Source organism: Aquila chrysaetos, chromosome 22, assembly GCF_900496995.4.
Source record: "Aquila chrysaetos chrysaetos chromosome 22, bAquChr1.4, whole genome shotgun sequence".
NCBI lineage: Eukaryota > Metazoa > Chordata > Aves > Accipitriformes > Accipitridae > Aquila > Aquila chrysaetos.
This window is the reverse complement of record NC_044025.1, coordinates 15,375,233-15,400,723: the sequence shown is the minus strand read 5'-3', so window position 1 is coordinate 15,400,723 and position 25,491 is coordinate 15,375,233. Positions and strand designations below refer to the sequence as shown.

Below are 25,491 nucleotides of genomic sequence, written 5' to 3'. Positions count from 1 at the left end.
ACGGGGGTGTCTGCAGCCACGTCTGGGCTGCAAAATAAAGGGGAGCCGGGCGCTGGGCTCTGGCCCTGGGTGCTGTCCCCAGGGTGAGGACGGAAGGGTGAGGGTGCTGGGGTGGTGAGCATGGCACTGGGGGGGCTGCTGCGGTGGGGGGCACTTCCAAATGAGCTGTTAGGGAGTGTTTGTATCTCAGGGGGTCCTTCCTCGTGGGGAGCAGTGCTGGGGCTGCAGCCCAGGCTGGGGGTGCCAGGAGCCGCTCCGCTGGCTGCAGCCAGAGGAAATCAGTGCATGCACAAGCATCCGTAACGCTCCCTCTTCCCTTTGTACAGGTCTTTAGATGCTGCTCCTCTGCCCACCTGGAAAAGAGAAATTCCTGCAAAATCCTCCTTGGTGACGTGTGTCCTCCAGGCAAATCCCTGGGGCTGGATTTTCGAAAGCTGCCTGCTCCCGTGGCATCGCGCCTGGTCCTCCTGCCTGCAAGAGGAGTAAAGCTGGGCTCGTGCCCAGCACGTGGCCATCTTCCCTCCTGGATGCTGCCCATGCTCCGAGGGACGCTGCCGGGGAGGAGCCAGCCCCTCAGCCATGCGGAGCGGGTTTGAGAGGCCGTGGAGTGCCAGCGAAGGAAAGCGGCAAAGATGCTGAAGGCAAGGCTTCGGCAGCCCTGTCTGCAAATCCAGCCCGGCTGCCCCGCTCCCGGCGAGGCTGCACAAAACCCGTGTGTCTGCGGGACGGCCAAGGGGGACACCGAGGGGGACACCGGCTGTTGGCAGGAGAGGGGGAGCAGAGGGGGGCAGAGGTGCCGTCAGCTCCGGGATGCTCCTGCCAATGAGGCAGTCGAGCAGGAGGGATGGACAGGACCACCGGGAGGGAAGGCGAGCGGGAGCTGCCGGCGGGAGCCCAGGGGGCTCAACGGGGACACGCCGGGTCCCTCGGCGGACAACGGCAGCCTGGCCTTGGCAACTGAACCTGCAGCCCCCCCCAAATGCCCCGGCTCTGCCCCAGAGCTGCCCCCTGCAGCAGCCAGCCCCACGGCTGACCCCAGCCAGGAGTGGAAAGTGGTGAAGATTCAGCGGGTCCTCATCAACCCTGCCGGCGAGCCGAGGAAAGCAGGTAAGAGAAACCCCCTTTGGCCACCGTCCCCCACCCCAAAAAGCGCTGGTGTGCTCCTGGGGCCGGGGCTGCCACTGCCCGGCACGGCGGTGGGAACACCCGGCTCTTCCCAGGGCAGGACCTCTGCTGGGTTAGAGGTCCCAGGCTCCCAGCTGAGCTGCTGGGACTTTTTTAGCTTGAGATGATCTCTCTGGCCTTAAAAATAAGGAGGAATCCGTGGCTTTTCTCGGGAGGGGGGTGGGAAGGCAGCAGGCGGGTTCCCGCAGTCTCCAAGAGCTCAACTGAACCCCGAGCGGGGCACAAGCGGCGTGGGCTTCCTGGCCCTCACCCTGGCCTTGGGGCTTGGAGGGACCCTGCCAAGAGGGGGGTGATCAGGACCAGCTCCTGGGGTGCTGCCTGGGACAGGGACACCTCTCCCCGGTCGGTCGGGGCGGGGATGGCCAAGCATTTGTTACGTGGCTTGGGGCCATCTCTCTTTCAGCCCCTGCTTTAAAAATTAAGCACTTTATTTCAGGCCGGTTGGTTCCTACAATGTTCTCTGCCATCGCATCGCTTCACAGCCCTGTTTCACAGCCGTTCCCCTCTGTGACTGTCCCTTCGGCCATGGTGACACAAATACAGGCACATATCTAGGGTTACCGCAGACCTCCCCACCCAGGGGAGATGCTCCCGCAGGATTAGACCCATCCTCTTACAGGCATCAGACCCATATTTAAACCCCGCTTCCACCCTTCTTTCTATTTTGCTCCTGCCCAGCTGCTATCTCAGCTGCCACCCGGCGCCGAGGCAGGTGTGTCACTGTCCCCATGGGATGGCGTTATCGGATGCTGCCGCTCTGCTCAGAGCCTGGTTTTCCCAAAGCAGCCCCCAGGATGGGGAGGGATGGGACCGGCTGGGGATGCTCAACGTGAACCCGGTGTCCAGAATCTGTCCCCTTTTCCTTTTTGGGGTGTCAGACGTCCTTAAAGCCAGCAGCTCCCCGGACGGGATGAGGGCTGGGAAACTCAGCCAAGCTCCTTGGCTCGCTGCTGCCCCAGCAGCTCCCCGGGGCCGTACGGGCGTCGTGTTTCAGGGCTCAGCACACAAACCAGATGGACCCAAATAGTCTTCCCATTTCTCACTCTGCTCTGGGACGGCAGATCTGCGGTGGGGAAAGGTCAGGCCTGACTCTGTCCAGGCTCAGCATTTTCCTAACCCGCGCCGCCATCCAGCACTTTTGCTGCCAGCCTGGAATTTTAAAGTAACTCAACAGGTTTGTTGGAAAGAGTTTGTCTGTCCCGTTTCCTCCCCCTCCAAGTGAGATCACCACCAGCCGCTGCCTGCGGGACCCGTCAGACTTTCCAGAGCCTCCGGGCAGGATGTCGCTGAGGGTCCTGAGTGCCGGCAGCAGTGCCGGGACCTTGCAAAAACCCTGCAGGTTTGCAAAGGAGAGGTTTGGTTCAGAGCAGGGACGGCAGCAGAGGAGGGAGGGAAGGGCAGGTCCCTGCGCAGGTGGCATTGGGACTGCCTCTGCAGCAGGGTGTTTGCAGGAGCCCCCCCCGGGAGGTGTCGGGGATTTGCTCCTCTTCTCCTTAGCTGGCTGGGAGTACAGGAACCCCCACCCCATACAGCTCCTGCAAGAAAAAGGGGTGCATCCATCTGCACCCAAAATCGAGCAGGGGTGGTCCTGAGAGCTGGGAGCCAAGCAGGTGCCCCCCCCCACCGCCGAGCGGTGCAGACCCACCCAGGCAGGTCCCAGGTGCCCCTTTGGTCCCCGTCCAGCAGCCCAAGGCCAGGCTGTCTGCTCCCATATATCCAGCACAGCGGCCCGGGCTGGTTGGCATCTCTCGGGGCAGGCTAGGGAGCACAGGAGCCCCGAGTAGAGGCAGTGGCTGGGAGATGCAGGAGGCAGGACTGGTTTCTCTGTCTGGTGTGCAAATAAACAGAAGGTTTCGCTCCCTGGGGGCTGCCGAGGCAGCGCCAGTCTCCCTCAAAAACCAGAAAAGCACAAAAAAGCAAAGAGGGGCAGGAAGAAAGGAAATTAGAAAGGCAAAAAATAAAGCCAAGAGCTCATCTTGTGGTGCGGACAGGCGCGGGAAGGGGGTGAGGCTGGTCCCACCCACAGTGGTGCCCCGGCGCTCTGCAGCCCCAGCTGGAGCGGGGTGGTGGAGGTGGGAGGTGATGCTGGCTCCCCAGGAATCACGTCACCCAGGGCTGCGGTCCCCCCGTCACTGGGAGCAGACCACCCCTGGCAGAGAGCTTTCAGTGCTCTTCGCAGAGGGTCCCCAAGGCGGTGACACAGGTGCTGGATTTTTGCCCAGCTCCAAGTACCCCAGTTCTTTAGGCTCTGGGGAAACCGGCAGCCAGGGGAGGCCCTGCTTCCCCACCAGTATCTGAAACATGTGGGGCTGCAGATCCCCAGCAGTGCTGGGAGGAGGGCAAGGGGGCAAGGGTTGGGGGTAAGGCGATGCGCAGAGCTGGGTAAGGGGGATGCGCAGGACTGGGTAAGGGGGTTGTCCAGGGCAGGGATAAAGGGGGATGCGCAGGGCAGGGATAAGGGGATGAACAGGGCTGGGTAAGGGGATGTGCAGGGCTGGGTAAGGGGGATGCGCAGGGCTGGGTAAGGGGGATGCCCCAGGATGGGATAAGGGGGATGCGCAGGGCTGGGTAAGGGGGATGCCCCAGGATGGGATAAGGGGGATGCGCAGGGCAGGGATAAGGGGATGCCCCAGGATGGGATAAGGGGATGCGCAGGGCTGGGTAAGGGGATGCCCCAGCTGCTCTCCCCCCGAGAGCGGACTCAGGGCAGACCCAGCCGGGACGCGAAGCGGCGGGGCAGAGCCGCCGGGGGCAGCCGGGGCGGCTGCCGGTGCCGCCGGGGGGGAGCGGGACCCGTCCCGTCCGGTCGGGCGGGCGGGGAGGGCAGGGGCAGGGGCAGGACCCGCCACCCCCCGGCCCCGGCCCCCGCCCGCCGTCGTCGTCCCCGTCCCCCCCCCCGTCCCCCCCCCCGGGGCCCGCTCCGAGGGCGGAGCTGCCGCAACTTTCCTGCCCGCCGCCTCCTCCCCGGTGCAGTCGGGCTGCGAGGGGCGGCGGCGGCACCGGCACCGGCACCGGCACCGGCACCGGCACCGCGGGTAGGGCCGGGGTTGGGGAGGCGGCGGCTGCCGCCGGGAGGGGCTGCGGGGCTGGGGGGTACCGAGGGGGCTGTGGGGCAGCCGGCCGGGTTGGGGGGGGGGGGGAGCCGGGGCAGGGAGCGAGGGGGTTTGGGGGGTGCCACTGGGATCGCAGTGGGAGGGGAGGTGGTGGATGGGAGGGCAGAGGGGGGGGGCGAGGGCGGTGGTGGGATGTGGGGATGGCCGGGGGTGCCAGGGGCTGGTAGTGCACGGGTGGGGTTGGGGGGGCTGGGGGTGCACAGGGGGTCCTGGGGTGCTTGGGGGTCCGGGAGTGCACGCCCAGAACCCCTCCGTGGGGTGCTGATGGTGGGCGAAGGGCAGGCGAGCGGAGCCGCACACAGCCCCGGGGGGAGATGGGGGCTAAGCGGGGTTTCTCTCTCTATAAATTAGCTGGGAGGGTGTCGGTTCCCTCTGCCCACACCCAGGGGTCTGGTGTGGGGCGTGGGAGGAACAGTGGGGGGACGTGGGGAGACGTGGGGGTCTTGGCAGGGTCGCACCTCCCAGCTCTGCAGAGTGTCTTCCCAGGCAGTGTCCCCCGTCCCCTGCGATGGGGACGTGATCTCCCCTGGCCGTGCCACCCCGTGCTGGAGACACGAGGTCTGTCCCTCCGGCTTGGCAGCCAGCGGGATGGATCCCTTACGGGTTGTGCAAGGGACAGGCGAAGGCCCCGTTTCGTCCCACTCCCCTCCCCGCTCGGTCCATCTGACGGGGACAAGCCAAGCCAGATGACCTTCTCTCACCAGGCCAGCACCTTCGGCTCGTGGCACCAGCCCGGCGGGGCTGTCACTGGGACCCCGGCAGCCTGGGATGTGTCACGGCGAGTCCGAGCACCAGCAGGCACAGAGGGGCTGGGACTCGCTTGCCAGGCAGGATGGGGTCCCTGTGGTACCCGGCCACGGGACGGGCTGGCTCTGCTGCGTGCAGGGCAGATGGATGGCAGGGCAGCCTGGAGGAGGTCTGCCCAGCTCCAGCCTCCTTTTGCAAAGCTAAAAGCTTAATTTGGGCTGGCTGGGGGAAGGCGCTGCCTCCACTTCTGCGGTAGCAGCAGCCTCTTCTTCCCCAGTGCGGATGCACGCAGGGCTGGGGCTGCTCGCTGTATCCCCTCGGCTTGGCGTGCCCCGGGGAAGTGAGGCTGGGGCAGGGGCAGCCAGTCCCCATTAAAATTTAACCCCCAGCCCCTTCTCCTCCTCCCCCCAGGTGGGAGATGCGTGCCCCAGGGCTTGCTGCATGGAGACCGCGGGGCCATTTTCGGCAGGATTTGGGTGCTGAGCGCCGGGCAAAGCAGGGGCATGGCTGCGAGCTGGGAGGAGCGTGGGGAGGCAAACAGCTCCAAATCCAGCAAAGCCCTTGCGAACAGAGCGCAGAGAAAACTTGCAAGCGCATCGAATTTTCTCGCTGTGCCAGATTTTGTCACTGGCAAAGGCGCCCGCGAGGAGAGGCCCAGCACGGTGCGTCCTGCCAGGCAGGCGAGGTTGCTCCCACCACGGCACCCACCGCTTGAGCCGGGGCTTTTCAGGTCTGCAAGGCCAGCATGGATAAAAACTTCATGGAGGTTTTATATCTGCGGTACAGGAGGGTTGGAAGCTGGGAATAAGGCAGAAAATAGTCATATTTTTATCCGTATGTTTGAATCGTATCTGTTTCTAGCTAGCTCGACTGCCTGTCTGTGCTACCCTCCTTGTTTTCCTAGCAGCAGATTATTTGGGATAACTGGGAGCTGGAGGGAAGCGCAGACTTAAATGTGTGCGAGTTAGTGTGCATTGTAAAAAATCCTGCACAGCTGTAGTTGGGGCAAAAGGCCAGCTGGCTTCTCTGCCAAAAAACCTGCTTACATTTCCTCGGTGTCCAAAGCCCTCAATGTTTGGGTGAAAACACTGGATTCCCCCTCCCCAGCACTGCCCGGCTGTAGATGTGCGTTCGGGTTCGTGGCAGGGAGGTGGCACAGCAGCAGCGTGTGTCCCTCTGGAGAGATGGGGTTTCTCTCAGTTTAATGCTGGGTTTTGCCAATGGGATTTTGCCAGTAAGAGGCACCATTTGGGTTGACTCACCGCAGACCAAGAAATAGTCGGAAAGGGGGAAAAGCGCCTGCGTGTTATGGATAGCGGCTGTTGCGCTGTGCAAAGGTGGATTTGGGGTTTCTGGTCCGTGCTGTGCCTGGCCCAGGGGGACATCGTGAGCATCATCCTGCGAGCTGGCCAAGGTGGGCTGCAGCGTTGGGATGGGCGAGCGTCTGACCCAGGAGCAAGCTAGGGACAGAGAACCCAAATCAGAGGTTTTGGAGTCGTCTGCCAGCCCTGAGTCCAAGATTTCACATGGCCTGTTGCATCCCGCCGGCCCCATCGGGACTCTGGTACCTCTTGGCTTCTCCGTACAAGGACTTCTCACCACCATGCCCGGTGCTCGCAGACACCCATCCCTGCAAGGTGACAGCTTCCAAGTCGCTGTTTTTCTTTTTTGTGACATCCCGGCCACGTCAAGACCAGCAACTTCCACTGAATCTGTCAGCTGAGAGAGCCCTGGGGTATCTCCCCTCCCTGCAATTTGGGGCCACATCCTCATCTCATCCCAGCTCTTGGAGTTCATGTCAGGGCAGGGTGGGCCACAAGCAGGGTCTGATACATCCTTAACCATCATTTGGGGTCAGATGGTGACTCCAGCCTTTGCTGGCTGGACTTTAGACACTCTGCAGTAGCACTGTGCGGGGGGACCCATCTTTGCATGGAAAGTTGAGCTGGAAGGAATTTTATTTTTCCCATCTGGCCAAGAGGCGAGAGCAACAAAAATGCCTTTCATCACCCTCGTCATCCTCACTCTGGAGGAGAGAGCACAGTACATGCTGCGGGAAGGATGACTGACAGCTTGGTAAGAAGCTGTTAAGCTCTGCATTTGGGGGATGTTGCTGGAAGTCACTCCTGGAGCTACAGGAAACCAATGGAGTGAGTGCCTATATAAATATATAGATAGAGATCTATAGGCTCCTCTGTCTGGAGCTGAAGTGCCTTGCACCAAAGTAGCAGCTGGTGGCCAGTGGCCGGCTGCTAGTATGTGCCGGGAGTCCAGCGGTCCTGCGCGGCACAGGGAGCATCTCCTTGCCCGGTATCCCTGGACCGCAGGGCTGGGGGCTGCCGGGGGACCCCCCAACACAGGGACGCAGCAGCGGACAGGGCTGGCAGGGCTGGATTCATTGTTCTTGGAAGAAGCCGGGACATTTGGAGAGGGGAGATGTTTCCTTCCCGAAGGGCAGCGCGGTGGCAAGCCGGTGCATGGCATGGGAAGGAAGGAAGGAAGAGTGGAAGAGCACGAGAAGAGCCAGTCACCCTTTGGATTTTGGACTGGACTCCTGTTAATGGGCGGAAGCCGGTTTCCAGTGCTGCACGAGCCCCTGGCGCCCTCGGCTGCACATAGTTTTGCTTTCTCCTCCTCCCCGCGCTGCTTGGGCTGCCTTCGGCCCTGCGCCCCTCCTCCTCCTCACCAGCACCTGGACATTTTCAGTGCATTGAGCTCCCTCCCGTCAGCCTGGGGCTGGGGAGAAGCACCCAGCCAGAGCCTACCCGAGGCTCCCCGGCTGGCAGGGGATGGCGGGGAAGGACGAAGAGATGTTCCCTGCAGCTGGGAGGGGAGCACGGGGTGCAGGTCACTGTGGCAGATGGGTAAAAGTTCTCACACCAGGTCGAATAACCTCATCCTGCAGCTCAGGCTGGAGCAGAGAGGGGAGGGAGGTGGTCCCTGTCCTTTGGCTGGGGATGGCATGTCACCCTCGGTTGAGCGATGATCAGCCACATTTGCAATAGTGCCTGCAGAACCGGGCTGCAGGGTCCGTCCGTCTGTCTGTCCGCTGGGCTGCGTGCGGCTGTGCAAGCAGGGCGGTGTACAGGGTGGTTCTCTGCAATTTCCTCTGGCCTGGCGGAGGCTTTGGTGCTCTCTATCCGTGTGATAAACAGTGGATGTGAAGAGCAATTATTACCCCCTGCACCCCCATTAGCATCCTGAGGAATTTGTTTCCAGCGGGCTTGGGTGGAGCAGCCTGGGAATGGTGGGTGGGCAGGGGCAGAGGGGCTGCTGGAAAAGCGTAGGGGATGGGGGTCCACAAGGCGATGCTGGGAACAGATGCCAAGCAGGGGATTTCAGGCAGGGGGCTCCCACCTGGCAGCACCCCCTGGCCTGGAGGGATGCCTGTGCCCGGGGCGGCAGCAAGGGATGGGGATACCTGGGGGCAAAATCCCGCGGGACGAATCCCGGCACTGGTCCCGGCTATGCAGGAGTGTATCCGGCGGCTAGTCCAAGCAGGAATGGGCTGGCCAAGAGCTGAGTCATCCCTCCAGCATGGAGGAGATCCCCCAGGGCCCCTCGGTTGCTGTTAAAAAGCAGTAGCAAGAGCGAGAGGCTGTGAAATGGCTCCACCGAGAGCTCGGCTTCTTAGGCGGCCTCAGCCTCCGAGGAAGCGAGGATGCTCGGCTTGGAGCACAAAATTCACAGACATCTGGAGCCTGTGGCTTGTTTCTCAACGGCTCCTTGGCCGTTTTTCTCCTCTGTTTCGAAGATAAAGGCGGCGAGGGCGACCCCGTGGAGTGGGAGCCGTGGTGCTGGCCGCCCTCCAGCCAGCCCGGCCGGAGGAAACCACGGCCCCGCTCTGTGCCGCCGCCAAAACAAATAGAAATGGGGCGTTAAACAATGCCGGGCGCTAACTGGGGGAGATGTTGGCCGCCGGCATCGCCACTGCGGACGGGCTCCTTGTCTCCAGGAGAGAGTTTCCACTGGCATCTGTGCCTCCTCTCCCCCGTGCCCAGCCAAAACCCTCCTGCCGGGCAGCCCAAAGGCTTCACCCACCCTCCTCCTCCTCCTCTCCAGCCCCTCCAGGGAAGCAGGGCCATCCTGCACACCTTGGCGGTGCTGGAGCCAGGGCAGGGACTTGCTGGGTGCTGAAGGAGGTGGGAGGGATGAAGGGTGAGGAAGAGGAGATGCCCAGCTTGCAGCAGCCCTCCTGCTTCACCGTGGGCTCGCTGGAAGGATTTGGCTTAGTCATCCATCCCTTCCCTCACTGGTAGGCTGAGCCACTGCTGAAAATATCCTGGAAGGCTCCCAAGCGGCACAGAAGGCAAGAAAATGAGAAACACATGAAGGGAAGGGATGTGAAGGGAAGGGAAGGGAAGGGAAAGGGTGGGAAGGGAAGGAGAGGGGGCACTGGTGGTCCCTGGAGGAGCGGGGCTTGGGGTGGGCAGCCCTGGCCACCCACCTCCCTGCCGAGCCCGGAGTGGGGCCACCCCATCACAGCCATCCCAGCAGCACCTTTGGGGAGGGGGCTGCACCCTTGGTGGGTGCTGGGGTGATGCTGATGCTCTGCACCGGTGTCTGTCGCCGAGCAGTGGCCTCGGCAGGGCCGGGGACGCTGCCCTTCCCGCGGGTGCTTCAGGGCAAGCTCGTCGGAAATTGCTCACCCTGAGAAAACGCGTTCCCGGCAGCTCCACATCCTTTTGGCCTTCGGGAAGGGCTGGTGCCCTGACCTTTTGGCCAGCACACAAGAAGCCCAGCAGCACTCCGGCTGCTCACCATGGGGCTTTCGCCGGGCTTTAGCACTTTGCTTTTAGCACTTGCATAGGCTCCCAAGGCATGAGGTTGGTTCCTTGCTGTGGGCTGTGCCTGTGTCCGGCGGGTCAGGATCTGCACAGCTTCTGTCGGCTGCTGCCATCTCGTGTTGCTCCATAAATCAGTCCCCAGATGGGGCTGGCCACCGGCCTTGCCATGAGGTTGTGGTGGGCTGGCATCTCCCAGCCGACGCTGGGTTTGCTTTCCTGCCCTCTTGGGGCTGAGTGTGCTGGGATTTGGGGCGAGGGGCCAGGGGACACGCGCTCGCCCCTTCCCTGCCCGCTGCCTCTTCGAGCCGGGGGCCAAAACCATGTGAACTGCAACCTGAGACCTGCGGAAGCCCTTGGAGAAATTCCTTTCCCATACGGTCACTGGTCACCGTGGTGGGCGTGCAGAGCCCAGCCGAAATACGGGGTGGGACAGGAGGAAAGGTCCTGGGTGCCCCTGGGTGTCCCCTGGGCTTTGCCATCTGTCCCCTCGGCACGCAGAGCTGCAGATTAGCATCCCATCACCCCTGGACTGCGTTATCCCCCTTGTGTACCCCAGCCCCGGAGCAAACCTCCTGCCTTCCCCCAGCTGCCGGGGAAGGGGTTGGGATGCCAGGGGATACCTGGAGAAAGGGCTGCTGGTCCCGGGTGGGGAGGGCTGAGATCCCACATCCCCGCTGAGTTCCCCCTAATCCCCCTCTCCCCTCCGTCCAGGTCTCTCCCGCAGCGCCAGCCTCTCTGAGAAGGAGTTGAAGGAGGCGAAGGCGCGGAGCCGGAGGATCGCGGCGCAGCTCACCACGGCACCCAGCCCCAGCTCCAAGGGCGTCCTGCTCTTCAACCGCCGCAAGCAGCGTGTCGACGGGCTCGCCGGGGCCGGGCATGGCGGGGGGCTGCCACTGAGCCCCGCGCCCCGGCCTCGGCAAGCAGCCATGGAGGAGGGTGAGGGGCAGGGGACGAAGCCAGAGCCTCACCAGCCCGGCACCCCAGGAGAAGGGCTGCAGGCGAACGCCTCCCCGTGCCGGGAGTCGCCTGCCGAAGCCCAGCAGGTCCCGCTTAGCATCTACCTGAAGGAGAACTTGGCATCAGCTACCACCAACGGCGTGCAGGAGGGGATGGCCAGCAGGATGGAGAGCAGGGCGGCGGGGGGGCTCGGGGTTGCAGGAGCCCCTGCGGGGCTGAGCACAGCAGCGGCTCTTGCCCTGCCACAGAGCCCCAAGGAAGGGAAGAATGGCGAGGTGCCCGGCGAGTTGCCCAGCAAGGTGCCCAGCGCGCCAGTGGGGACGGCCACCGGGACGGCATCCCCGGCCAGCCAGCAGCAGAACGGGGTGCAGGGCCGGCAGTACTACGAGGTCCATCTCACCCTGGCCAAGCCGAAGCCTGTGAAGAACCGGACGGCCAGACCCTTTGGCACCCAGGCACCCCCCGCCAGCGGTCAGCCGGCGGATGGACCCCCTGCCACCGAGCTGCCCCCGCCGCCCACCTACGCGGAGACCCTGAGCAGCCCCCCGCCGCTCACCCGCGTCCGCTCCCCCCCTGCCTACTCGGCTCTGTATCCCCCCCGGGAGCAGAAGATGCTGCCAGGTCCCCCCGTGAGCTGCGGGGCGAGCGGACCGAACCCTCTGCCCAAAACGGGGATCCTGGAGGAGTCGGCCGCCCGTAGAGCCGGCAAAAAGTCCATGTTCACCTTCGTCGAGAAGCCGAAGCTGGGCCCCAACCCCGATCTGCTGGACCTGGTTCAGAGCGCGGACAGCAGGAAGAAGCAGAAGGAGCAGGGGGAGCCCGGTGCCGAGGACGAGCCCTTCGCCCTCGGGGCCGAAGCCGCCAACTTCGTCCCCAACAGCGCGGCCAGGGGCGGGCAGCACCTCCTGCCAGCCGACGACGCTCCGGCGTGGTCCTCCTGCCTCAAGTCTCCCACCATCAAGCCCAAGCCGAAGCCGCAGCCCAGCCACAACCTCAGTGAAGCGAGAGGGAAGGGGGCCGAGCTCTTCGCCCGCCGGCAGTCCAGGATGGAGAAGTTCATCATCGAGGCTCCCTCCCAGCCCGAGCTGCTGCGGTCCCCGTCGCCCACCATGTCCCTGCCTCCCTCCTGGAGGTACGACGCCAACGCTTGCCTGTCGCCCATGGTCTCCAGACACCCCTCCAAAAGTCCCTCCAGGCCCTCCAAAACCCCCCCAGCATCTCTGTACGGCGGCAACCTGATGGAAAATGAGGTCTCCCAGAAGGAGCTGGAGATCTCCAAGCACCAGCCCTACCAGCTCCAGTCTTCGCTCTTCATCCTCTCTCCATCCAAGGGGCCAGCGAGGTCCATGCCCCGGGAGATGCCTCCACCCAGACCCTCTCTTCCCGACGCCTACCCCTACTCCCAGCAAACCTCCTGCCCGACCTCTCCGTTGCCTCCTTCCCCTGTTTGGCATCCCCCTGCCGTGCCCGGTGCCGGCCAGACCACCTCCAGCCCCTTCCCCGGTGCTGCCGGGGCTCTGCCCCTGACTCATGACAGCCGTGCCGGTCCCGGAGCCCCGAACGAGGTGCTGCTGGCCTCCCCGTGCCGCCTGCTGCCGCCCCGAGCAAAGGGAGGCTTCCAGGCACCCCGGCCCTCCTACTCCACCAGGAACGCCGGCATCGAGCCGCAGGTGTGGAAACCTTCTTTTTACTACAAGTAGCGGTGGTGGAGAGAAAAACACGGGGGCTTAAGGCTTCCCTCCGCTGGCCAAGCCCTCCCTAACTGCTCATGGGCGTTCCGAAAGCCAAACCAACCACAAAAAAGGGGGAAAAAAGAAAAGGAAATAGAAAAAAGAAGTAGCTGGGAGGCTGCAGTGCCAGGACAGGGGCGAGCCCCCCGGTGTCATGGGAGCCGAGGGGGCCCGGGGTGGCGGCAGGAGTCGGGGCCATGGAGCCTGCGGGATCCCAAAGAGCCGTCGGGAGCCTGCCCGTCCCGCGGGGCCGCCGGTTCTTGCTTTCTTCTCTCGCCTGGAAACTGTATGGAGCATTGCATCTCTGGCTCCGTCCTTTCCTCGCCTCCTGCCTTTCCAGCTCTCATAACCGGCAGCTGCCGGCTCTGCCCGTTCACCTGCAGCCCCTCTGTCCTGCCGGCTCCTATCGGCCTCCTACCAAAGCAAACCCAGAGAGGACACACCGCCTTTCTGCCTCACTGTGCCTGCTCCTGTTTCTTCTGCTGCTCCTTCGGCATCTGTCCTCGTTTGCTTCCACACTGCGGAGGAAGAGCAGCATCCCAGGGGGAACGGCAGAGCCCCATGGTGCCGAAACTGGGGACACCGCGGGGTCCCTGTCCCTCCCCGTGCTTGGTGCTGGAGCTGGGGACAGGCAGCGCTGCTTGGCACGGCCAGGAGCGAGGGATGTGCCGGGCGGAGGAGGGCAGGGCCGCCGGGTGATGCTCAGCCTGATGCTCACGGTCCAGCCTTGCCTCTGCCCATCCCTCGCTCCTGCCGCTCTCCCCACGGTAACGAGTTGCCTTTCAACTGTGCTTTTATTTCTCCTGCGTTTTTCTCTTTTTTTTTTTTTTTTTTTTTCCCCCCTCTTTCTGAATACACTCTCTGCGCTGTCAGACCTGGCTCTTCTCTTTCCTGCTGGCTGGGGAGCAGCTGCTGGGTGGTGGACCCCTGGGACGGCGCGGGGGGGGGGGGTCTCCATGTGTCACCCAGAGGGAGGCTTTAGGAAGCTGCAGGTAGTGAGAGGTCCTGGGTCCTATTTTGGGCAAGGATGACTAATTGCAGGCTCAGCCCGCCCCAGCTTCCTCGGCTGGTGAGGGGGGTGCAGAGGCAAATGCATTTTGGGGGACCTCGCACGGGGTGCAATGCACGAGCAGGCATCCCCGGTTCCCGCGGGGCTGAGCCAGCATGAAGCTCGCCCCGGCACCAATCCTACCCCCGTCCCTCTTCTCCGTCCCTTTCGTCCCCGCCGAGCGGTGCCGGCACTAACCCGCTCTCTGTCCCCCTCCAGGAAAGGCGGCCGTCCCTCCCCGCCTCACCCACCTGGACGCCCCGGCCGGTGCGGCGCCCGGGCAGCCTGGACGGCTGGGCCAGCCCGGCCTCGGTGCCCGAGCTGGACGAGGGACCCCCCACGTCCCCTCCGTGGAGCGAGAGGTCCCTGTCCCCGCTGCGACAGGACGCCGACCCTCGGGCCAGCCGGCAGATGCAAGCGCGGCTCGCCAGGAACATCATCAACGCTGCCCGGAGGAAGAGCTCCTCTCCCAAAGCTGCGGGGCCGGAGGGTTCCCGGCCCTTCGCCCCCATCCCTGCCGGCCCCCCCGGCCTGCCCCAGTCCCCCCGGCCGGAGAGCTCCAGAGCCCCGGCGCCGCAGGCCGCCGGCAGCGTGCCGGGGAGCCTGGGCAGCCCCTCGCCCACCCACAAAAGTCCCCTGCGATCGCCCCGGGCGGACGGCCCCCAATTTTGCGCCTCTCCCGGGATGCCCCGTCCCTCCTGGGCAGAGGGTCGCCGGCTTCTGCTGTCACCCGGCGTGTCCTCCTGCGGGCTGTCCCCCAGCCCCAAGAGTCCCCTGCCATCCCCCGTGGTGGGTGGGCGATCCCCGGCCAAGCGCTGCACCTCGCGGTCCCCGACGGACTCGGACGTCTCCCTCGACTCCGAAGACTCGGGGGCCAAAAGCCCGGGCATCCACAGCTTCAACCTCTGTCCCCGGGGCTGGACCAGCAGCCTGCGGCTGAAGCAGGGGGGGCTGCCCTCGGGGGCCCCCTGCACCTCCTAGACGAGCCAGCCCCGGCCGAGCCACCCTCTCCCTGGCCCTGCCAGCCCGGGCGATGCCACCCGCTGACTCCCCCACTGGGAACATCCCAACCCCGGGGGCTGAGGTCCCCAAAAACCGGCGTCCCCGCTCCTCGGCGGAGCTGCTGCAGCCCCTCGACATGCCAGCGGGGTCAGGTGCCTCCCGCCTGCCCGTGGCCCCGCTCTATTTTTACCACCCTAACCTTTCGGGGCAGGACTGCGTGGTCAGCAGGCAGAGCAGGCGGTGGTGGTGGTGGGGGGGGGGAAGCCAGCCCCCAGCACGGCCCCCTCCCTCCGCAGCCCCTGCCCGCCAGCCGGCCCCATGCCACATAGCCAGGATGGGGATGGACTCGGTGGTCCCCTGCGAGCCCCCTGTCCCCAGTGCCGAGGTGTCACCCCGGGGCGTCACCGCAGCTCTGCTTTCCTGGGGTGGCACAGCCGGTGCCGTTGCCCACGGGGTCACGGCGCACCCGGCGTGGGTGGGCAGCGCCGAGCAGGTGCCACGGTCGGGCACGCTCTCCCAGCCTCCAGATCTGGCTGGTTTCAACTGAAACCAGATTTTGGGGAGGAAAAGTTAATTTTTTATTCCAGCCCCCCAATTCTTCATTGCTTTTTTTTTTTTACTTTTGACGCCTTCCGAAACAAATTCCCCCAAATCCTTCCCTGGTGACAAAAAGAGAGCCAAAGTTATTTATTGCCACATCAAGGGGACCGTTTACAGCTGCCCTCCCGCCCCGCCCAGGCAAAGGGGGACAGCCCCATCCTGTACCCTGTCACTGTCCCCATCCTCAGGCTCACCCCATCCCTGTCCCCACCCCTGAAGGATGGAGGGACACAGGGACCGGCGGGTGCTGTGGCAGCCAGGGCGGGTGGGAGAAAGTGGGGGGCTGGGGGGAGGCAAAGCAAGTGGTACAGGTTGCAGAGGGTTTGAAGGAGGTGTCGGTGCAGGAGGGGATGCTGAGAGTGTCTTGGGGACAAGCCAGTGTCCCCACAGGGAGCCCTCCAAGGGGCTGGGGGGGCAAGCAGAGGCCCCCATGATGGCAGCAGTGTCAGAGGGAGGTTCGGGGGGGGGTGATGGGGAGAGGAGGGTGCAGGGTGGACACAGTTACGTGGCAGAGCCTGGGGAGAGCAGTGGGTGCCCAGGAGGGCAACAGGTCCTCAAAGCACATGTCCCCAGCCAGGGGTGAGCAGGAGCCGGTTGGGGTGCCAGGAGAGGCTACGGCAGTGACCGCAGCCACCCACCCAGAGGACACAGCCTTGGTGCTGGTAAGACCAGCACCGAGAACGGAGACTGTGTTTGGGCTGCTGGGGCTGTGGCACATTCCCTGTTCAGGGAGACCCTGTCACCCCTTCCCTTTTCCCAGGACACGCCGTCACAGCCAGCCCTTCCCTGTCCCCCGGTGTCCCCCCACCCTGCAGCCTGCCCTTCCTGGGACACAGCCCCCACCGCCACCACGACCTGCCTTCGCCACACAGTTGTATACCCAACTCACAAATAAACTGCTGTTATCCCACCCGGCCTGGCCTGCCTGGTTCCGATACGTCCCCAAGGTGGCCTGGGCACGCGTGGCACATGGCCACCTCCTGCTGCTGCTGCTGCTGCATGGCCACCATCCCAGTCCCCAAGCATCAGCCTTGCTCTGTGCTGGGGTGACGGCATCCCAGTCCCCAAGGGCCAGCCCCACTCCATGCCAGGGTGATGGCATCCCAGTCCCCAGGGATCAGCCCTGCTCCATGCCGGGGTGACGGCATCCCAGTCCCCAAGGATCAGCCCTGCTCCATGCCAGGGTGACGGCATCCCAGTCCCCAGGGATCAGCCCCGCTCCATGCCGGGGTGATGGCATCCCAGTCCCCAGGGATCAGCCCCGCTCCATGCTGGGGTGACGGCATCCCGATCCCCAAGGATCAGCCCCGCTCCATGTGGGGGTGACGGCATCCCAGTCCCCAAGGATCAGCCCTGCTCCATGCCAGGGTGACGGCATCCCCGTCCCCAGGGATCAGCCCCGCTCCATGCCGGGGTGACGGCATCCCGATCCCCAAGGATCAGCCCCGCTCCATGTGGGGGTGACGGCATCCCAGTCCCCAGGGATCAGCCCTGCTCCATGCCAGGGTGACAGCATCCCAGTCCCCAGGGATCAGCCCCGCTCCATGCCAGGGTGACGCCATCCCAGTCCCCAGGGATCAGCCCCGCTCCATGCCGGGGTGACGGCATCCCAGTCCCCAAGGGTCAGCCCCGCTCCGCCCCCTTTCTCAGCCAGAAATAACCGCTGTCCCGCGGCCGGACCTTGGTGTCTGGGCTGGAGCCCAGCAGGGGTTGGGGCGAGCGGCAGGGAACCCGGGGTGCCACGGAGGGCCAGCCGGGGCCACCGAGCACTGGTGGCCGCAGCTTGGCTTCGGCCTCATCCCCTGCACAGCAAGAGAGCATTTTCGGTCCCCGGCATCTGGGGGTGTCCCCTGGCCAGGTAGGGGAGGTGAGGTCCCACGCTGGGGTCGGTGGGTGGGTGGGTGCGTGGGGCTTGGGGACATCCCAGCCTTGGCGGTGGGGACGTCACCACCGTGGGGGTCAGGGGATGGTCTCCCTGGAGGCGGGGGGGTCGAGGAAAGGACGGGGCACGAGTCCCATGCTTGCCGTGCAGACGGTTAACGTTGAACTGAGAGCTGGCAGGGAGCTGCATGCCAGGCACCCGTGGTCCCGCAGGGACCCCCCCTGCTCTCCAGGGCTCTTAGGGGAAGCTGCACAGCATCAACCAGAGCCGAGGGATGCCAGATGCACCAAACACGGCCGAGCCGTGCACTTGCTGAGCCGAACGTCCCAGCCCCACGGGAGGCTGCTGCTGTGGGTGGGCAGCCCAGGGGGGCTCAGACCAGGGCTGGTCTCCAGCCACCTCCCTGTGATGAAGCTGGAAGCTAAAAAGCGACCCAGCCCCGTAAGTGGGGACAGTGACCCAGCACCCCATCTTGCTGTTGGCTGGGCTCGCCAGCAACCCGGCAGGGTTAGGGTTGCAGCCCCTGCACCCTCGGGGCCAGCAGCTGAAAATAGCTCTGCTGAGGAGGAGGTGCTGGTGGGGTTGCAGCCAGGGCCCCTGCTCACCCTGCGGGCAGTGGGTGCTGCTCTGAGGGGGCTCAGGACACGAGGACACCGGCTCACTGGGGGCAAGGACAGAACTGGGGACATCTTCTGCCCTAAAGAAAGGCAGAGAGGAAAGATGACAAGCAGGGGCTGAGGGGTGGCATGTTTGGACATTTCCCTGCATCCTTTGAAGGGAATGGAGTGTAGTGTGGGGATGATGCTGGCCAGGGGAGGTGTTCAGGGATGATGCTGTCGGGGGGAGATGCTCAGCCAAAGCCTGACTCGTCCCTGTGGCACACCTGGGGCTGACACATCCCCGTGCTTGGTGTCACCCCAGGGCTGTCTCTCTCTTCCAGCTGGGCAGGATCCATCCCTCTCCCACAAAGCTGCCCCAGGAGCGTGGCAGCAAGTGATGACCATCATGAGACCGGGCCCTGAAGACGGTAAGGGGGGCTGGAGGGTGCCGCCAGTCCCAGGGCAGTGCTGCCCACCCTGCCTAGGGGCCAGACCCAGCTCTGGTTGAGGCTACCGGCCCCACTCCCCGAGGCCTCCGTGCCTGCTTTCTCGGTCCCCTCTTGCACTACAGCCCCAAGGGGTAGCAATTGCCTGTCAAAGGCTGGAGGGGTCCATGCACGGGGGCAGGAGAGGCTGTTTGAGCCTCTGGAGCCGAGCTAAGTCCCTGACAATTCCCCACACCGAGGAAACGCCAGTCCCTGGCGCAGATCCCGGTGCGGGCGCATGGCCGAGCCACGCAACAGGGACCCCAGCGAGGGGTTGCGCGGTCTTTGCGCTGGGCACGGGGGTCCCCAGCACTGCAGCAGCCTCAGCTGTGGCTGTGCTCTCCCCTCGCCTCCCCAGTGCCCCGGCTGGACCTGGGCAAGAAGGTGAGCGTGGCGCAAGACCTGATGATCGAGGAGCTCTCCCTGCCGAACAACCGTGGCTCCCTGCTCTTCCAGCAGCGCCAGAGGCGGATGCAGCGCTTCACCTTTGAGCATCCCAGTGGCTACAGGGAGGTGGGTCTGTGGCTCATCCCCCGGCTCCGAGCGGGACAGCCCTTCCCCAGCTCGCTCAGCCTTTGCAGGGAAGCGATTCCTGGTGGGTCTGGGGGTCTCTCGGCAGGACAGCCACACTCAGCTGCCCGCTACGTCAAGATGAAGGGAGAAGAGAGATGGCTGGGTGGGCTGGGCACGGAGATGGGCAAGCATCAGGTTCAGCATCCACCGAAGAGCAAGAGGATGGCACCGGTCCCCCTCTGCATCTGCTAACCCCTCTCCTCACCTCCTGCAGCTCCCAGGGCCAGGGGCGAGTGGCTCACAGCGCACCGAGAAAGGTGACCTGGAGGGAACAGCAAATGAGTGGACGGTGAGTAGGTGGAGGAAGGTCTGAGGTGCTTTCAACAGTGTCCCGAGTCCTGACCGGGGCAGGGGGAGCTCCCCATGCCCACTGACTCTCTCCTCCACAGCCAGGGGAGGATGCCGAGGGCCAGCAGAGTTATCACTCCGAGCTCCACGTGGCAGCATCGCCCCAGGGCGGCCCCCCTGAAGTGCCCAAGAAGACAGAGAAAGTCTTGCGGATGAGCAAAGTCCTCAACCCCGATGCTCTGGCCCCGGGTAAATGCCGCCTACATCCCAAAGCCGACACCGTTGTAATCTCAGTAATGTGGGGCTGGAGGCAGCGAGCTGCTGCCTGCCGAAGCGTCCTCCCCAAAACCCTCCCCCGGAGTTTTTATATGTATAAATGTATCACAGATATTTGTTATATATATGTAATCCTGGCCATGGGAAGGCAGGGCTGTTCCCAGCCCCCTCTCCCCCGCTCAGCATGTTGCCCCAGCCCGGCTGTGACCGCAGCAGCCCACGCCGTCTCTCCCCCTGCGCAGGGTACTCGGGCCCCCTCAAAGAAGTCCCCCCGGAGAAGTTCAATGTCACCGCCATCCCCAAGGGCTACCGATCCCCGTGGCAGGAGCTCCTCGGTGACAAGGACAAGGCTGTGCATGGCGAGAACAAGCCGCCCGTGAGACCCTCTCTGTGGGACTTCAGGAGCTTCAACAGGTAACGCTGGCTGACAAGCAGGCACCGCCAGCCTGGCCATCCCTTGGCCAAACCCTTCAGCCTCAAGAAGCACCTACCATCCTGCCAGGGCAATGCAACGGTCCATGCCCTCTTTATACACCACGGGGGAGCAGCAAGGGCTCAGGTTGCTCTTTTCCTGCTCAGGAGCTCCTCTGCAAAGGTCCCTGCCTCCAGCAGCTCCCCAGATCTCCTCTCAGCCCCACCACCAGGCTTGCACAGCCTTAAGCAGCTTGATCTCACGGGGTAGCCTCAGGGATGAAATTTGGGAGGACTAATGCTCATCCGCATGGTCCTGGAGAAGGAATCGCTGCTTCCCAGCTGGGCTCAGCTCTGGGCTGGGTGGAGGAACAGCACAGACACTGCCAAGTCGCTCTCCTAATTTCCTTAAGGTATCCAAGCAGCTGCTGGAAGCGGTGGGGGTATAAGGTTAATCTTCCCACAAGGTGCTAAGAGGTCACCAGATTCCTTCCAAACACCTGCTTGAGACTGAAGTCTCCAGGCCAGGGAGTTTCTGGTGGCTCAGCCTGGCAAGCTCCATGCCCTGCGGCTGCTTCCAATGGAGCATGGCTGCTGTGCCTCCTCACACCTCCCAGTTACACCGGGGTCGAGGTTGGGACCCTGGAGCAGACACCGTCAAGGAAAATCTCCTTTCTGGAAAGGTGCTTGGTGGGGATTCGGGAGACGGTGGTAGCAAAGCACCAGCAGCCCAAGGTAGACTAATGAGAACTGAACTTTTAAGCTGCAAACCAAGGTCCTGGCTCTCCTCCTCACTGAAAGCCTCTTTTGAGGATGAAAGTATGTTAGCTTCAGTAGCCTGACGAAAGTCACCTTCCCGTAGGCAAGCTCCCACCGGAGCTCCCTACCAGGGCACAGCACTGCTCCCCATCACACCACCTGCCATGGTGCTGGGCCTCTGCAGACGGCAGCTTTCCTGAGCCCGCACCGGGCTTGGATTGGAGGGGGGGGGACAGGAACGCTGCGCTTTGAACGCTTGGCAGAAGGGGCTACCGGGGACTACAACCCCTCTGCACGGGAATGGCGTCCCAAAGAGCAGAGATCGGCCCGACGGCCAGCAGAGCCGAGATGCTGCTGCCACCGTCCCTTCGCTGCTCCCCTCTCCCTCGGCCCTGGGGCTTGGCGAGGTGCACAGCACGAGGCTGCTGCACGCTCAGCCCCACCGTGTTTCCCTTCCCACACCAGTGAAAGCGTGATAGCGCACTGGTCTGCACCGGAGCGGGGCTGAGGGAGAAAGGGAAGAGGCGGCAGGGTTAACGGAAGAGACAAGAACCCACGGGCAGCCACCGCAAGGGTGGGGAAGCAAAGGGGGGGCTGCATTTGCTATTCCCTCAGGGTCTCCTTCCCAGTTACTCAGCCATCTTGAGCTTCCTGGAGCAGTAACGTCCAAGGAGGTCCCGTAGGGGGAGAACAAGGAGCTGCTGCAGTCACTTGGCTCTTTTCTTTCAACATTTAGCCATGTTCCTGCCTCAGCATTTATTTACAGACAGGGACTTAAGCAAGGGCATGTTTCTGAATAATGCCTTACCCCGTACCATTTCTCCCCTCTCACATGCTGCCTTTCTATTTAAAGTCTTGAACTGTTATTTAATACAGATGGATGCTAATTTAACACCAAGCCTCTCGCCACCTCCTCTAATTCTTCACTGAGGCATGAAGATTCAGAGAGCCAATCTGCTTTTAACTGGGCTTTTCATGATCTTCCAGGCTGTTGGCTTTTAAATCACTTCTCAGTTCATCAAATACCAAACTGCAGAAAAACAAGCTTTTTGGAACAAATCAGCTAGCAAAAAGCCAGGGGTCTCGCCTAAAGCTAGGTGAATCCCAGCACAGCTCACATGGGTCACAGGGCAAAGGCAAGTTCACCACCTCAACAGCAACTGCACTAAAGCAGACTGATTTATTCCCAACTTTAAACATTCAGGCTGTGACACAAAGACTTTCGGCCACTTTGCTAAGGTGTGCTGCCTTAAAAGAAAGTGAACACCAATCTTTGAAAAGGACTGTCTTTTCCCAGAAGGGAGAGTGTTTCTGGAAAAAACGTCTGTCATTTACCTTTCCCCCCCTTATTTCTCCTCTGTTGCAAAACAGTGCCATGTTACTCATGTTCAAGCAGCGACTCCCAAAGCAAACATTTCCAGCTATGCCTCATTGATAGCTCAGCCTCCATGTGCTGCTCCAAAACCAACATTCTTGGCTTTTCAGGGGCTGGCATTCTCTTCCCTGGTCCCTTTCCACATTTCTCCAGGAAGGGATGACAGCTCTTGCCCCCACACTGCTCCTCCTGTTAGTCATAGTTCAAGAGAAGCTGTCCCAAAAGGCAGACTGGAGCCAGGGCCAAGAGAAAGACATTTGCCTGCACATGTGCTAGAGCGATCAGGAGGCAGCACTATCAGCCTCAGCCCTCTGCAGAACACATTAGCTGCGGACAAGTCACTTTCTAAAGACCAGGGGGTTTGTCACCGTCACCTGCTCTCTTAATCTAACCCCTTTCACGCACAGCACATCCCTACTGCTGTTGGCGGAGCCGATCAAGAGAGACTAAGGTGAAGGTAACAACACGCTCCCTCCCTCCCCTGCACAGCCACTGACGCTCAAGGCACCAAACCCCACTCTCCAGGCCTGCCAAAGCTTGAATTGAGGTTGGCTCTGTACAAGAGAAGCACCTCGCTGGGCTAGCAGAGGCTCCAATGGCATCCTGGGGAGGAAAAGGAGGGCTGTCATTTGCTACGGGCATTGCTAGGTTGCTGCTGGGCTCAGAGTCAGTAAATCCAGACCTGCTTTTTCTATCACCTTTACATCACGCACAACCTCTCCTCGTGATGTGCCAAGTCTGCTTCTTCTTGTGCCACAGGACTCCCGCCCCATTTGACAGAGCACTGGTCAGCGACCTGTTCTTTGTGCCTGCCATGGAGCTGGATAACTTGAGTGTTCTGGAGGTGATTTCCCACAGACGCAACTTCAACAGAGTGCCGCAAGGTTGGGTGCGGATTCTACCAGAGAGCGATGAGCTGTAGTACATGCGCTCCCTTCCCCATCACCACGGATGCTTTTCTCGCTCGACTCAAGCATAATTTGCACGGTAGGGGAGAGGGGAGTAAGTACTCTTCGTGAAAGCTAAGCTAGTGGTCTCGGGTTGTCATCTTCTTCAACGGGATTTGAACAAACTCAAGTCTGGGACCATTTTGAACTGCCCTTGTACCAGCCATTTTCACAAGGGCATTTAGTGCTAAGCTAACCAGCCAAGTTCTCATCATTAATGCAAGCAGATCCCCGTAAGCTCCTGTACAGCCTGTCCTTTTCCCTGCCTCATGGAAAATGGCAGGACCGCCAGCTGCAACACACCAAGCTGTCTCGGTGCTTCTCCACCGACACACAAGACCTGCTCTGACAGCTGGTGCCTTTGCAGAGAAATTCCATCTTCAGGACAACTCTACATCTGTCATTCCGGTCAGGATGGCGAGAGGAGGCAATAATTGAAGAGCAGCAGCAAAACAATTTACCAGAAGCATTGGCATGTTAAAAGCACTTACCTTGGGCTTGGCTGGACAACAAAAACAAATGAGGAACTGGCATCTGCCTGTTTACCAACACAGCACAACCAGGATGTATGAGAGAAAAACATTGGGAGTTGGAAACTTGTGACCCGTTTTCCGCAAGCTACTGGCTAGCACTTGGCAGCTGATATTTTCCCCTCCCTACTGCTATTTGCATGCCTTGCTTAAACACCTAAGCCCTTTGATTGACTTACGCCAGGTTTGCTTCATATAGTTGGTCAATAAGGATCAGGCCTCGCCTGGACCTGCTGCACTGTAGAATTGCACCAGTCTGAAGATACTGCCAGGGTATTCTGGTAACTTCGACATCAGTGGGAAGGAAAAGCAGCACAGTCGTGACTCCAGAGCAAGCACGGGCTTCTCCGTGAATGCAAAAATCAGCAGTGAGGATTCAGCTACACAAATGTTTTCAGCAGTGACACAGAGTGAGACATGCAGCTAACAACAGTCTATAGGACAGTCATCAGAACATCTGGAAAACCCTGCTAACTGCTAACAAAAATCTCTTAACACAGGCTTTCTGTAATTGCTTTCGTCAGGTTCTTAATGTTACCCTTATTTAATCTTGCAAAAGCAGGAGCATCAGGATAAAAGTTTCTTTTTCCACCACCGTGGTTAAATCAGGCAAGTAAATTTTGTGGTAAAAATGCAGTTAACAGCTACCTCACTTGTGAGGTGTATTTGTAATGCTGTGCAGACAGATGCGCAGAGCAAATCCCACACAGGGATTCTGCTGCCGGAACACACCGTTCAGGCAGTAAACTTTCATTGCTCTGTTCTTCCCGCAGAAGCAGGAGGGGACAAGCAAATGGAAAGAAAAAGGGTCCGTTCCTTAAACATTAAAAATTTATGATGCTCAACTGCTGTCCTGTTCCAAACCCATCTCTCTCCTCCTTTGTCCATCAGCTGAAGAAGCCGTGTACTCCTGGGGACCTGGCTGGAAATAATAAATAAATTGCGATAACGTAAAGCCTGCTTGCATTCGAGATCTGTCTGCACAGCGCTCATGGGCCCCAACTGCAGGGACTCGGGGCCAGAGCAGTGACAAACGCTGCAGCCCTCCCCCGTGCACCAGCAGGCCTCTGCCTGTCCCCCAACACTGCCCTGGGATGGCTCTTGCCTGACAAGAGCTAAACTAATTACCTGTGCCCAAAGCCCAGCTCTTTCTGCAAAGCCATCTGCCTGCCAGCCATACCCCTGGTGCCACATGTGCTATGCCACCTCCAACAGCCTGGCAGCATCAGTGGGACCCAGTGGCATCGTACAGGACAGCACATAAAACTAAAAGTGAACCTGCTGTCACTGTCCACTCTGCATCTTGGCTTTGGCAGCAGCCAAATAAAAATCAAAGTCCTCAGACACTGTGCTCCAGGAAGCAGGGTCTAAGCAAAGTGTTAAAAAATTCAAATATTTTAATGTGTTTTTTTTTTTTTTTAAACAAGCAAATGAAGCTTCAGAACAGGTCCCATCATGTTTTGCTTTACAGAAAGATGTCCACAGATCCATTGCCTGAAAGCAGCTGACATACAGATACACTCAAAATCCTCCAGCCACGCGTACATCCATCTTACTCAACGCCAGGCTCCACGCAGGACACAGTTGCTCCTGGGCAAACACTATAGTTGGAGCACAGAAAGAAAAGTTTCAGGTCTTATCAAAGCAGGACGAAGTGGGATCCACCTCACAGTTTAAGAGGAGACTGTATCCAGAGGCCTCCAAAGCCCCAATCATGCTCCAAATATACCCCAGACAAGCTTGCAGCTGCACCACGTCCTCCCCTTGCAGCTGTCAGCAACACCAGCCCAGCCTCTGGGGGCCACCGAGGGGGCCTTCACCAGGCTAAAACAGGCAACTGCTAAACGGTCACTCCACGTCACGCCTGCACTAGCCAGGGGCTGCTCACGTGACCTAACACTTATCTTGCTCCGGCCGTGCAGGATTAGAAGTGAAGCATCAACAAAAGTTTTGGTTTGTTTTTTTTTTTTAAAGCAAGAAGTCAGGAAAAAGGAGGAAGGAAAATTCTGTGGCAATAGTAAGGCAAAGCCATGGGTTTGGCACATCTGATAAGCTTGTTTTTCAGCTCTTATTCAGTCCTGGTGTAATACCTCATTAGAATAATAAGTCATTTGTTACCTGACAGAGTCTCTGGTTACAATTTAATAGTCCATAGTGTTCAGACTGAGCATATCAAATGGGCTTGAAAAGGGTTTGG

General features: G+C 61.3%; 2 protein-coding genes across 3 annotated transcripts; both read left to right on the top strand.

Annotated features, from left to right (window-relative positions):
- The first annotated feature begins 341 nt into the window (after nucleotides 1–341).
- SYNPO (synaptopodin) lies at nucleotides 342–16,079 on the top strand. Its single transcript, XM_029998332.2, has 3 exons — nucleotides 342–1,107; nucleotides 10,544–12,459; nucleotides 13,787–16,079. The coding sequence occupies exons 1-3, from the start codon at nucleotides 633–635 to the stop codon at nucleotides 14,546–14,548; spliced, it is 3,153 nt and encodes a 1,050-aa protein (XP_029854192.1). The 5' UTR covers nucleotides 342–632; the 3' UTR covers nucleotides 14,549–16,079.
- Nucleotides 16,080–16,854: 775 nt separating this feature from the next.
- Nucleotides 16,855–24,249, top strand: MYOZ3 (myozenin 3). 2 transcript variants are annotated; one of them, XM_029997737.1, is made up of 7 exons: nucleotides 16,855–17,027; nucleotides 17,992–18,078; nucleotides 18,494–18,648; nucleotides 18,923–18,997; nucleotides 19,098–19,245; nucleotides 19,515–19,686; nucleotides 22,577–24,249. In XM_029997737.1, the coding sequence occupies exons 2-7, from the start codon at nucleotides 18,048–18,050 to the stop codon at nucleotides 22,737–22,739; spliced, it is 744 nt and encodes a 247-aa protein (XP_029853597.1). In that variant the 5' UTR covers nucleotides 16,855–17,027; nucleotides 17,992–18,047; the 3' UTR covers nucleotides 22,740–24,249. The 2 variants fall into 2 exon arrangements, with proteins under 2 accessions (XP_029853597.1, XP_029853599.1); XM_029997739.1 differs by lacking the exon at nucleotides 22,577–24,249 and adding an exon at nucleotides 21,319–22,569.
- Nucleotides 24,250–25,491: the final 1,242 nt, after the last annotated feature.

Bases quoted from the DNA above. Each gene is read 5' to 3' on its own strand.
- SYNPO (XM_029998332.2), top strand. From the start codon at position 633: ATGCTGAAGGCAAGGCTTCGGCAGCCCTGTCTGCAAATCCAGCCCGGC. The intron at 1,108-10,543 runs GTAAGAGAAACC...CCCTCCGTCCAG, and splicing joins CGGCGAGCCGAGGAAAGCAG to GTCTCTCCCGCAGCGCCAGC. The intron at 12,460-13,786 runs GTGTGGAAACCT...GTCCCCCTCCAG, and splicing joins ACGCCGGCATCGAGCCGCAG to GAAAGGCGGCCGTCCCTCCC.
- MYOZ3 (XM_029997737.1), top strand. From the start codon at position 18,048: ATGACCATCATGAGACCGGGCCCTGAAGACG. The intron at 18,079-18,493 runs GTAAGGGGGGCT...TCGCCTCCCCAG, and splicing joins GAGACCGGGCCCTGAAGACG to TGCCCCGGCTGGACCTGGGC. The intron at 18,649-18,922 runs GTGGGTCTGTGG...CACCTCCTGCAG, and splicing joins ATCCCAGTGGCTACAGGGAG to CTCCCAGGGCCAGGGGCGAG.